The sequence below is a fragment of the Macrotis lagotis genome, chromosome 1, assembly GCF_037893015.1.
Source record: "Macrotis lagotis isolate mMagLag1 chromosome 1, bilby.v1.9.chrom.fasta, whole genome shotgun sequence".
Classification (NCBI taxonomy): Eukaryota; Metazoa; Chordata; class Mammalia; order Peramelemorphia; family Peramelidae; genus Macrotis; species Macrotis lagotis.
In genome coordinates, this window is record NC_133658.1 from 802,974,703 (window position 1) to 802,988,029 (window position 13,327).

The window sequence follows — 13,327 nt, forward strand, 5'->3', positions numbered from 1 at the left end:
TATCCTTCCAAGTTTCTCATACATCCACAAATCTGATACGTAGGCCATTTATGTCTTTATCTAAATCATTGATTTATATGCTGATTGAAGAAACAAGGATAAGTCATTGGGTCATTATTATATGGTCTCTGGGTTTAGTCATTCATTATATTTTGCATTCACTTAATTATATTTTCATCTAGCTTATATCAGAATATTGAGAGACAATCCACATCTGATTAAATTGGATGATATCTGACCCCGCCTCAAAATAAAAACAGCTTTCACCATAGTTGAGGGAACAGGCCATAAACTTACTTACCTTTCAACCTATCTGTGTCTTGAAGCTGCTTTAAGGCTCCTATAGCTCCCTGACCTTCAGGCCCCAGAAAGATTACAGGCCCAACAGGTAGTCCATGTGTTCTAAGTGCTGAGGTAACCTGCTGGGCTGTGTCCATCCAGACACTCTGGTGAGAGGAGATGACAGCCACATGAGCCCAACCAAAGTGTTTCAGGACAGCCAACAGGATATGGATGGTGGAAGGCAAAGTTGGGACTAATGTTCCTCCTGACTCTGGGGCCCCACATGCCCAGGAAAAAAGGGTCTTGCCCCAGCTCTGGCCCAGGAGTGCTGCTGCTGGGCAGTAGCCAGGATTGGAAGGCCCCACAAAGGTGGACACAGCACCTCTATAGGAGAGAAAAGCAGCCAGGGCCTGGGCAGTATTGCAACCCTCTTCAAGGATCACATAATTTAATTGGGCGCCCAGTTCCAACAAAAAGTCTCTTTTGGCTCTCATGATAGCTAGCTGGGCAGCTACATGGGGGAGGGCTTTGGTGAAAAGGGGGTCACACTCCCATGGACCCAGTACCCCCACAATGAAAGAGTTATCATCCTGTGTTGAGTTAGGGCTCAGAGGAGCACTTAGGAGAAGACAGCATAGCATAATACAAAGTAACATTAGCCATGGGGCCCTCAAAAAGCTGAAGGGAAAATCCCATAAGGGTCTGAGATGCCATAACCACAGTCCCTGGTGGTCCACACAAAGAAGGTTCAGGGTCTTTACATTCAGACAGCCCCAGAGAGAAGCTTCAGGTGTCTTGGGTCCCCATGGTCCTAAGAAAGATAACAAAAAGCAAGGTCAAAGTCATTCTCCTATTCATAATCCTACCCATACTCAACTCAGACTAAAGTAGGAAGGAGGAGATTGCCATCAAATTTTAGGAATTTTGATGGAGAATTTCAAAATAACTAGTCAAGTTCATACTTAGGCAGAAATTCCTTACATCATTCATTCATGTAAGTCTTTCTATGCTTCTATTTTCATGTTTGTCATTTGTTACAACACCATAAAATTCCCTTAAATTCACATACTTCAATTTATGTGGCCATTTCTCAATTGATGGGCATCAAATTTGTTTCAAATGTCTTGCTATCACAAAAGTACTACTATTTAAAATTGGTATCTAGAGTTTCTCTTTATCAGTGGGCAATAATACTCTCACTTTTCTAATCTCTTCACTAGATCCTATTCTGGTACATTGTGTGGCTATGAACCTAAATTATCAAAGACTAGGCCAAAGAGTCATAACCTCTGGGTGATACTAAGTTAGAACTATATGGCCCCAGTATGGTCACAGAAAAATACCATCTACTTTCCAAGTGACAACCTAGCCAAATACATGTTTATCAATACTTGGTGATTTTATTCTTTGACCATATTTCTAACTCACAAAACAAGGAATGGCTTATAAAGCCATCTTTTGATTTGACAGTCATCACAGTAGAATGGAGGATCAGTTTGTCATCAATAAATGTATTTTTAACATCTACTCTGTACCAGTCATTATGATAAGTGTTGGAGTTGCCAAGAACAGAAGTTTTTTAAGATTTCTATAAGCATTAACTTCATTATTATTAGTCCTCTAAGAATCTTTTCCCAATGGACAACAAGTGAATATAATCCTAGAGGAAAAGAATCATATCAATCTTGGTATAACTATAAATAAAGACAAAAGACAAAAGAATATTGCAATTGAATGCAAGGATTATTTCCCAAGCTTTCCTGCAGAAGGAGGTGGATAAAGAAATTGGTTTTATATTGCAATCAACAAGGCAACATTTCACAGGTCATTCAGTAATCTTGTATTGCAATATTTAAATAAAATTTTGCAAAAAGACCACCAAGAAAATAATCTCACTTTATGTGTTGACATATATTTTAGATGATGGAGAGCTAAAGAAATTCTAGGAAAACCCTCTAAATGAAACCAACATTTATTTTTAATTCTCAGTTGTCCATTGTCCTTTCCTCTGGAAGAGGACCAAAGACATCAGGAAGGTGACTTTTTGACTTGCAAACGATTAGATCTAAGTAAGGCAGAGTTATGTAGAGTCATCAGCTTCACTCTCTCTTCCAGCGTCATAGGAATCTATGGGTAAGACATAGGTCAAGACCTGGATGAAATGGGAAACCTTGGTTTTCTTATACTAAGGTATTTCCTAGATCTTAGTTTGTCTGAGGGAACACCTATTCAGTAGCTAAAGAATGGAGGCAAAAAATGACCTAGTCTGCCTTCACAAAAATATCTGGGGAGGGAAGTCTGGGGAGGGAAGACCCTCAGAATTTCTAGTCAGAACAAAATCAATTGCTATTTACACTTACTCTGAGTCATCAAAAGTCAAACAATGAGCAAGTGAGACTTGGACTGGGACCTATATATTGGCAGATCAGTGAGAACCAGAGTAATTTGGGTTTTAAGGCATTGTCAAGTAGCTCTATTTGAATCCCAATGGGTTTTACCAAAGCCTGATGTTCCAGAGATTATATTTCTCTAGGAATCGTAAATTAAAACTACATGAAATAAAAGAGTTAAGTAGGGAAGATAAAATAATCTAACTCCCAAACTCCAACATCCCTTGCTAAGTTTAAGTAATCAAAATTTATATTCCTTTGGATAAAGCACCCACTTGTAAGGATTATGACTCCCCAAGTGGACAGAGGTAGAAACTGATATTCAGTGACCTCAATACAAAGGCAAGACTAGGGAAAGATGGCAAATAAATGTTGAAAAACATGAGTAAAGAGAGAATGAGGACTGATATACTATCCAGAAACCTCCTGCCTATATGTTATGAATACTTTCTTAAAGAAAAGAATCAGAAGATGGTAAACATGAAAAGTACTTGAAAACACTGTAAAATGTTACTGATTATATTTTAAAAGGAGACAGCATGTTTCTAATATGGGAAACTTACCCAAATACAGTCAAAGCACCTTCACATTAGGAAAAAATCTTCAAACTATTACAATGCTAGAAATAATAAAACTGAGAAAAGGATGGTGTGCTATTAAAAGAACTGAATCCTGGCCTATTTAAGCAAGTAAGTGATGCCAAGAAAATGGGAAGTGGATGGAGGAAAAGACACTGACAATGATTACAATTTCATACAGATGTTTAACTCATGTAAATCAATTCCCCATAATTTAGAAATCAAAAGAGCCTAAATATCACCATAGTCAGCAAATGTTTGGTTTACTTTCCAAGAAGAAAGATGGATTCCAGCCAAAGAATATAAATTGTTTCATAAAATTTTTCACAGAAGAATGATAGAAGACCTTGAATAACATTGTAAGAAGCTGCAAAGAGATCTGCTCTGGTGAGAAAGTTAGATGAAAGAATGCACTAATGAAAGATAACCCAAAAGAATTTAAGGATGAAACTTAAACAAATAGACAAACTAAGGAAACCATTTTCAAAGATTTTGATTTCAAATTCTTATTATCAAGGATAGTGGCTCTCCCTGGCCTCTCTTCTGGGCTCTCACAGGGTGCACCACCTCATTTAGACTCTTATTTCCCAGTCTCAGATATTTATGGAGGAAATGGAAATTGAACTAAAGAAAAACAAAGATGAAAAAAGCAGCTGGACTGAGTCAGTAAGACTCCGAAGACAGTTTCTGCATCTGTGAAGGGAGAAGCCACACTTAGATAATCACATGTCTTTGAAGGATTGAAGTAACTTGGGATACATTAACCAAGAAACAGCCTTCCCTATTGCATTGGATATAGGGGGTTTTCTTAGCTTCCAATGATCTTTGGAAGCATTTCTTTTCCTAATCTATAAACTGTATTTTAATACTATTTCTAACTAGAAAAATAATTGAACTTGGTTTTCTCCAAACATACCTGTACTTTATAGCTTTCATACCTTTGTCTATTGAGTTCCCTATTCACTGGAATGAACTATCCCTTCATCTCATATCTATCCTTACCTCTTGAAATCCTACTCATTCTACAAGACCAAATTCAAGTGCCATCTCCTCTTGGAACCCTCCTCTGAATACTATTCTTGTTTTTTTTTTTTAAGATTTTTCAAGGCAATGGGGTTAAGTGGCTTGCCCAAGGCCACATGGCTAGGTAATTATTAAGTGTCTGAGGTCAGATTTCAACCCAGGTACTCCTGACTTGAATACTATTCTTTTAAAAAAAGTTCTCTTTTTACTAAATAGCAATGACAATGAGATTCAACATCTTTATAGTATTTTACAGATTAACAAAAGGTTTTTCTTAGATGGTCTCATTGAGTCCACCAGCCAGAATACATCTGCCTTGCACTTACCACATCCAATCTTATATTGCAATTATCTTATTTCCACATCTGTTTTATCATAATCTCCATGAGGGTAAAGCCTTATCACCTGGGAATGGGATCATATACACAAATGGTCCTTAATAAGTGTCTATTGAATGACCAAATGATCAACAATTTGTTGAGCACCTTCAATAAGTAAGGTATCCATATCTCTGGTGATGTAGGAGAAAAGATGTGGTGTGTGCAGTTTAAGTCAATTAAATATGATCATATCCCCACTATATACTAACTGCCAGACCCTAAGCTAGGCCAATTGAATCAAGAAATAAAACTATGTTGACACTAGAAACTTAAAATTTTCCTGGGAGGATGAGTAGTGGGGTGGAATATTTATACAGAGTTAAAGTGGAAGAAAATTTGAGATAAGGAGACCAATTCAGGGGAAATTATGGAGACAGAATAGATCATCTGTTTGGGGACATTAATTATAAACATATAGAAAGATAGCTAATCACACAACATAGGACAGAAGTACCAAGTGGATAAGATTATGTAATTCTGAATGATTTTGAATCATAACAACAATAGAAGGAACCTCAGAGACATCTTAGGTCAACTTTTTGTATTCAAGAAGTTAAAGATTCTCAGAATCTCCCATTGGCTTCAGAGGAAACTTAGAAATCAACTAATCTAATCTATTCCTGAACAAGAGTACCCTTTAAAACATCTCCAACAAGTGGTCACATAGCCTACAGATGGCTAGGTGGATAGAGCAGCAAGCTTGAAATCAGGAAGACTTGAATTCAAATCTAGCCTCTAACATTTGCTAGTTGTGTGTGACTTTAGGCAAATCAATTACTTATATCTGTCTCACTTTTTTTTTACTCTAAAAATACAGATAGTAACTGTAACTACTTCCAAGAATTATTGTGAGGATCAAATGAACTAATATTTATAAAGCAATAAGTATAGTGCCTAACATATAGTTAGTGCTTTATAAATGCTCTTTCCTTCTTTCTCTGTTGAAAGACCTCTTATGATAGGAAACTCCCCACCTCCAGGCCCATGACATTTTTTATCCCAACTATTATTGTTAAGAAATTGTTCAAACTATTAAGGCAAAGTCTGTCTCCGACCATTCATTCTGATTTCAAACAAAGGAGATCTTGGACTGTGCTTCCATGAAGGAAATACATGATATCTGATCATTTTTTAAAGATTTGGATTGGCATAGGAAAGAATCTAATTTCATTGATATGTTTTCAAGAGCTGGTTTTTTATTTTTTTATGGTTCATTTTTATTTATTTTGAATTTTACAATTTTTCCCCTAATCTCACTTCCCTCCCCCCCACCCCCCACAGAAGGCAGTCTGTTAGTCTTTACATTGGTATACATTGATCTTAGTTGAATGAAATCATATCCTTAAGGGGAAAAAAATAAAGTATCAGAGATAGCAAAATTACATAATAAGATAATAGTTTTTTTAATTAAAAGTTTTATTCTAAGTTAAAAGTAATAATCTTTGGTCTTTGTTTAAACTCCACAATTCTTTCTCTGAATAAAGATGGTATTCTCCATAATAGATACCCCAAAATTGTGCCTGATTGTTGCACTGATGGAATGAGCAAGTTCAATAAGGTTGACCATCATCCCCATGTTGCTGTTAGGGTGTACAATGAGGAACTGTTTTTTTTTTTTTAATGGAAATTAGCCTGAGTTTTTTTTCCTGAATAAATAAACCTTCTTAGGACTATAAATTTAAAACTGAAAGGGATCTTATAGTCCACTCTCCTCACTTTACACATAAAAAAACATCAGTCCAGATGGGTAAGAAGTGACTCACCCAGTTTCATATAGGGAAGTAAGTACAGTGTCTAGTGCATAATGGGCTTAGCAAATTTTTATTGATTTATTGATTGAAGTAGATGACAAAACTGGGATTTGAACCCACATCCCTGGTTCTGAATCTATTGTCCTTTACAAATGTAGACCATTCTGCAGTGTGAAATCTTGAACAAGGATTGGACTAAGAGACTTGAGTTTTGGATTAAGTTTCTAACTAATACATCAAGTGATCTAAAACATGTCATTTCTCATTTTGAAATATGTCTCATTTGTCTCAACTGTAAAATGAAAGAACTAGACTGGATAAGCTCTAAGGTGCTTCCTTCCTTTAATATTCCATTTTCTAAGAACCTTTCCGGCTCTGACTTTCCATGTTCTAATATCCCTTCCAGCTCTCATATATTTCATATGCTATGTTTTTATTTTCTCCAGTGTCTAAAGCCTCCCCTGATAATGCCTTAGGATTTACAAAAATGTAGTCATAGTGGAACTAGATAATATTCATCAGTAGTATTGTACTGACTGGTATCCTAGAAACCTGGAAGAGTAATTGAGTTCCACAGGTTACCTCAAAGATGGATTCAGGAATAGAATAGTTGTCTCACTTTCTTTCCCATTGTCTATGTTTTGGGATATTTAGAACTCGAAGGGGCCTTCAAATATAGAAGATAAATGTTTAAAACTGGAAGGGTTATTAGAACATGTAATTTAGAGATGGAGGGGATATCAAAATATAAAATCATAGGTCAAGAAAGGACCTTAAGGGGCAGCTAGGTGGCACAGTGGATAAAGCACAGGCCCTGGAGTCAGGAGTACCTGAGTTCAAATCCGGTCTCAAACACTTAATAATTACCTAGCCTGTGTGGCCTTGGGCAAGCCACTTAACCCCATTTGCCTTGCAAAACAAAAATCTAAAAAAAAAAAAGGACCTTAAAATATAAGATATAGAATATCTGACTTGAAAAGAACTCATTGATAATCTAGATACTGAGACAGCATGGAATTAGAGAGGAGTATGCAAGTGGAGACTTACTAGCTATATAGATAAGTAACTTTTTAATTTAATTTATAAAAATATTAATTTTCCAATTAACAAGAATGTATTTTTTCCTTCCCATCCAGCCACTACTCCATTTTAGAAGAAAAAAATAAAATAACACTTGCAACAAATATGCATAGTCAAACAAAACATATTCCCACATTGTACAGTTGCAAAAATATATCATTCTTCTCCTCTCTGTCAGGAAGAGGGTAGCACTCTTTTTTATTTTTTATTTTTATTTTATTTTTATTTTCCCCCTCATTTATGTGTAAACAAGGTAGCATTCTTTATCATTGGTCCCCATCATTCATGATGGGATATTAAAGTGCTCAGAATTCTTAAGTCTTTTAAAGTTGCTTGCCTTTACAATGTTGTTGATATCCTATAAATTGTTCTCTTGATTCTACTCAATCCATTTTATATCCATTCATACAAGGCTTCTCACTTCTCTGAAAACATCCCTTCCATTATTTTTAATGGCACAATAGTAGTCCATTACATGTAATATCTTGTGCAGTCATTCACCAAATAATGAGTATCTCCTTAGATTCCAGTTCTTTGCCATCACAAAAAGAGCTACTACAAATATTTTCATGCATCTGGGTCCTTTCCCTTTTTCTTTGATCCCTTCAGGGTATAAACCTAATAGTGAAAACCCAAGAATATCCAGTTTAGGGGCTTTGTCCCACCAACAAGGCATTCATGTGCCTGGGCAAGTCCACTTAACTTCTCTAATCCTTAATTTCCTCATTTATAAAGTAAAAACAATGGATTTGATGGTCTCTGAGGTCCCTTCTAATTCTAAATATAGAATTCAGTGATCCTATATTTAGGAAACCATTGCTAAAGGAACCTAACTCTCTCCATTGCTAATCTGGGCTAGTTCACCACTCCTTGGACAACTTGACCCCCCCCTTCATTAGGGGGCTCGTTATATTGCTGCTGAACCCTATTATAGCTTAGAACTCCAGAACTCAAGGGATCTACCATCCTCAGGCAAGCCAACGACAGGGGGCTTACTGACATACACCACCAGACCTCGCTATTTTATTCATTGCTATAAAAGATAGTTCTCTGATATTGGGGGGAGTATAGATTGGGAAATTAAGGAAATATAAAAAAATTCAATTAAAAATTAAAGGAAGAAAAGGTTGGAACAGAAGTCATAACACTAGGATTCCAATTAAACTAAGCATGTACTCTTTTTTTTATTTTTAATTTATTTTTTATTCTCATTTTGTATAAATTTTTTTTACATTAATAAAATATTCTTGTTTACAAGTAAACAAAATTCCCCTCCCCCCATGAATATAGATAGACTTGCTTGGGTGAAAAAAAGTAAAGGGGAGAGAAAAAAAATTAAAATTAAAAAAATAATAGTAATAATTGTAGGTATGGCCAGGTGGTGCAATGGACGAAGCACCAGCCCTGGAGCCACGAGCACCCGAGTCCATATCCAGCCTCGTAAACCCAATAATCACCCAGCCATGTGACATGCAAGCCACCCGAAACCCACTGCCCTGCAAAAACCAAAAAGAAGGAAAAAAAAGACCCAAAATAAAATAAAATAGTAATAATAGGGGTGGCTGGGTGGCAGACAGAGCATTGGCCCTTGAGCCAGGAGCACATGGGTCCGAATCCGGCCCCAGACACCCAAAGATCACCCTGCTATGTGGCCCCAGGCAGGCCACCCAGCCCCACTTGCCCTGCACCCTGCCCCAAATAATAATAACAAAAAATGTGCTTCAGTCTTTGTTCCAACACCAACAACTCTGTCATGGGTGGATCACATTCTTTATGATAAATGCATCACAAAAGTTACCTCCATATTTTTCCAACATTGCTATTGCTGATCACAACTCCCTCCTTTCTTATTTCTCCACTACCATGTACTATATTTTCTCTCTCCTTTCACTCTGACTCTGCTGTAGGGTCGCTGAGTGGCTCAGCAGACAGATCCCTGGTCCTGGGGCCAAGAAGCCCTGAGCCCCCATACCACCCCTTAGGCCCAGAATCCACCTGGCCCTATGGTCCCGGACAGGCCTTCCAATCCCAGCCCCTTGCAAGAAGTAAAAAAGAAAATGTGTTATATCAGACCACTCTCCCCCCATGGTCCATCCTCTCCTCCTTTTCACATCCCCACCCCTTCCCCCTGCTCCCCCCTCCTTCTTACTCAAGATGTCTATACCCCATTGAGCATATTTCCTCTCCTAGCCATCTCTGATGAGAGCAAAGGTTCCCTCATTCCCCCTTGCCTCCCCCCTTCCATATCATTGCAATAGCTCATTGTAATAAAAAAAATCTTATTATGTGAAATATCTTGGACTATTCCCCCTCTCCTTTTTCTTTCTCCCATTCCGTTTCCCTTTTTTCCTATTGACTCCATTTTTACACCATATTTTATCTTCGAATTCAGCTTTCTCCTGTGTTTCAACTATAAAAGCTCCCTCTACCTGCTCTATTAACTGAGATGGTTCATATGAATATTATCAGTATCATTTTTCTATACATGCAGTTCCTCCTCATTAAGTCCCTCACATTTCCCCCCTCTCCTCCAATCTCCATGCTTCACCTGAGTCTTGTATTTGAAGATCAAACCTTCTGTTCAGCTCTGGCCATTCCAAAAGGAACATTTGAAATTCCCCTGGTTCATTGAGAGTCCATCTTTTTCCCTGGAAGAGGACATTCAGCCTTGCTGGGTAGTTCATTCTTGGCTGCATTCTAAGCTCTTTTGCCTTCCGGTATATTGTATTCCAAGCCCTACGAGCTTCCAGTGTAGCTGCTGCTAAGTCCTGTGTGATCCTGACTGCAGCTCCACGATATTTGAACTGTGTCCTTCTGGCTGCTTGTAATATTTTCTCTTTGACTTGGGAGTTCTGGAACTTGGCTATAATATTCCTGGGGGTTGGTTTTTTGGGATCTCTTTCTGGGGGGGATCAGTGGATTCTCTCCATTTCTATCTTGCCCTCTGCTTCTAGAATATCAGGGCAATTTTCCTGTAGTAATTCTTTGAAAATGATGTCAAGGCTCTTTTCCTGATCATGACTTTCAGGTATTCCAATAATTTTCAAATTATCTTTCCTAAGGCTGTTTTCCATATCAGTTGTTTTTTCAATGAGATATTTCACATTTTCTTCTAATTTTTCATTTTTTTGGTCTTGAAGTATTGATTCCTGATTTCTGGTAAATTCATCAATCTCCCTGAATTCTATTCTTTGTCTGAAGGATTTGTTCTCCTCAGAGAGTTTTCTTATCTCTTTTTCCATCTGGCCAATTTTGCTTTTTTAAAGCATTCTTCTCCTCAATAACTTTTTGAACTGTTTTACCTATTTGACATAAGCTGGTTTTTAGCATGCTATTTTCTTCAGCATTTTTTTTTTTTGGATTTCCTTGACTAAGCTGCTGACTTCATTTTCATGTTTTTCCTGCATCTCTCTCCTTTCTTTTCCCAGTTTTTCTTCCAACTCCCTCATTTGATTTTCAAAGTCTTTTTTTGAGCTCTATCATAGCCTGAGCCCAATTTCTGTTTTTCTTGGAGTCTTTAGCTGCAGGAGCTTGTGCTTCCTCATCTTCAGACTGAGTATTTTGATCATTCTTGGGCTCATTTGCAAAATATTTCTCAATGGTCTTCCTCTTGTTTCTTTGCTTGTTCATTTTCCCAGCCTAAGCCTGTTTTTTGGGGTGCTTCCTGAGCTTTTAGGACACTCCCACAAGGGTCTCAGTGTGTGAGGTTCTGTCCTCCCTCCTGGTCTGTGAATGAACATAAGCGCCCCCCTCTGCCATGGGCCGAGGTGGGGGGGGGGGGCTGTTGTTCTATGGGGCAGCCCTGTTGTTCTATGGGGGGGCCTAGACTAGGATCAGGATCTGAATGTGGTCAGAGCCCTAGAGTCCTGTTCCAGGGGCAGAGGACAGAGCTGTGCAGTCTCTCTCTCTCTTCACTCCCCTCCCTCAGCTCAATGGGCTCATGCCCTGGGGGCTCCTGCTTACCGGCTCCGCCTGCTTCTGTTTCCTGGATCAGGGCTGGGGAAAGATCAAGCTGCTTGCTGTGTGCCCTGAGGGCTGGGCTCCACGTGCTCACTCTGGCAGAGGTCCCCCACTTTGTGCCGGTGCTCCCCGGGGTGCAGCTCAGGAGACTCCCCCGCTGCCGTGGCTCCCAGCGCCCTGGGGCTGCCTCCAGGAGGCTGAAGTTCTTTCGCTGTAGCGGGCCACCCATCTGGTGGGCCGCCCCTCTGACCCCGGGGAGCAGAGCCTTTCTGCTCTTTTCCAGGTTACCTTGAGTAGGAGAACTGCCTCACTGGGTCCCTTTGTGGGTTCTGTCTCTTGAAAGTTTAGAGTCCTTAGTTTATGAGTTTTTATCAGAGAGCTCCTAATGTCGCCATCTTGGCTCCTCCCCAGCATGTACTCTTGATGAGTCTCCCCATTGGTCAAGTGGAAATAGTAATCCCTACTTGGCCGTGTTTTCCTTTCAAGGGAGGACCCAAAGTGAAGATGAGCTTTGTACTTTTCATCTCATCCCCATAATTTCTTTCATTTATTTGAACACTAGTAATTCAGTTCCTACTATATGCTCATCTCTGTTCTCCATGCTGAGAATAGAAAGCAAAAAAACCAATGATCTCTAATTTCAAAGGGGTTGAAATCTATTAAAGAAAATGAAACATGCTCAAATCAGCACAATACAGTCTAGGATATACTTAAGGATATAAGAAATAATGGACTGGTCAAAGGGATTTGGAAAAGAAGAATTCAGTTATAGCTGAGAACAATCAAGGTAGACTTCATGAAAGAGAAAGACTTTGAACTGCATATTGAAAAAAGGAAAAGTTCAATAGATGAAGGAGGATGCAATGTAGAGAATCTATTTCAGGCATGTGAAGCCTTGTGTGCTAAGGTATACTGGTAAAGATAGAAGGAGAAGATTGGAAATTAGTTCAATTTGTCTGGAACGCTGAATAAATGTGAAGTTGAATACCAAGAGATAAGGCTGGAGGGATAGGTTGAGGACTGATTATAATAAAGCATTAAATGTCAGGCTAAGTTTGAAATCTATCTTAAATGCCTTAGTTGGTGCCCTTCCTCCTCAAATTACCTATATTCATTTTGAGTAGATTATTTCTATATTTATATTTATTTATATTCATATTGACATTTATATTTATATTCATGCATGTTGTCTCCCTTATTAAAATATAAGCTCCTTGAGAGCAGGCATTATTTCCTTTTGTATTTCTCTTAACAATTAGTACAATACCTAGCACATAATAAGCCTGAATGAATTCTTGAGGAATGACTGTTTGATCCCTATGAGGGAGTCTAAACTAGAATTATTATGCTCATTTTACAACTAAGGAAACTGAGTCCTAGAAAGAGAAAGTGCCTTGCATAGGTTCTCAGAGTCAGTTAATATTAAAGTTATAATAGGAATTCAAGTCCTTTTTTTGAGAGCACAATATGGATATTAATTATGATTATTTGCCCGTGAATATATGTTCATACATGCCCAAGATTAATTGGCAATTATTTCACTTATTCTAATCATCTGGGACCATGTGTAGGACTGATTGGAGGGAAAATTGTGAAATAGGTGAAATAATTTTTAAAATTCCCTCTGCTACCCTGTTTTCTTCCAGGGCTCTAGGGTCTTCATACCAGTTCTTGGTTATAATCCAATTTGGCATAGTGACTAGTGTGTTGGATTGAGTTCAGTAAGAGTCAGATAAGTTTGATCCTACCTTTAATCTACTAACTAGATGAGACCCTGAGCAAAGGACTATCTCTGTGTCTTATTTTCCTTACCTATAAAAATGGAAAACAATAATAAAAATTATAATAAAAATAGTAGTACTTTATAGGGTGGTTGTGAAGTT

At 38.1% G+C, this 13,327-nt stretch overlaps 1 protein-coding gene across 1 annotated transcript in view; it reads right to left on the reverse strand.

Moving 5' to 3' along the window:
- The window catches only part of GUCY2F (guanylate cyclase 2F, retinal), a 59,447-nt gene extending 58,524 nt beyond the window's left edge, over nucleotides 1-923 (reverse strand). Inside the window, exon 1 of the mRNA XM_074188896.1 lies at nucleotides 302-923. Within this exon, the coding sequence (XP_074044997.1) occupies nucleotides 302-923 (622 nt within the window). The remainder of the gene's footprint in view (nucleotides 1-301) is intronic.
- Nucleotides 924-13,327: the final 12,404 nt, after the last annotated feature.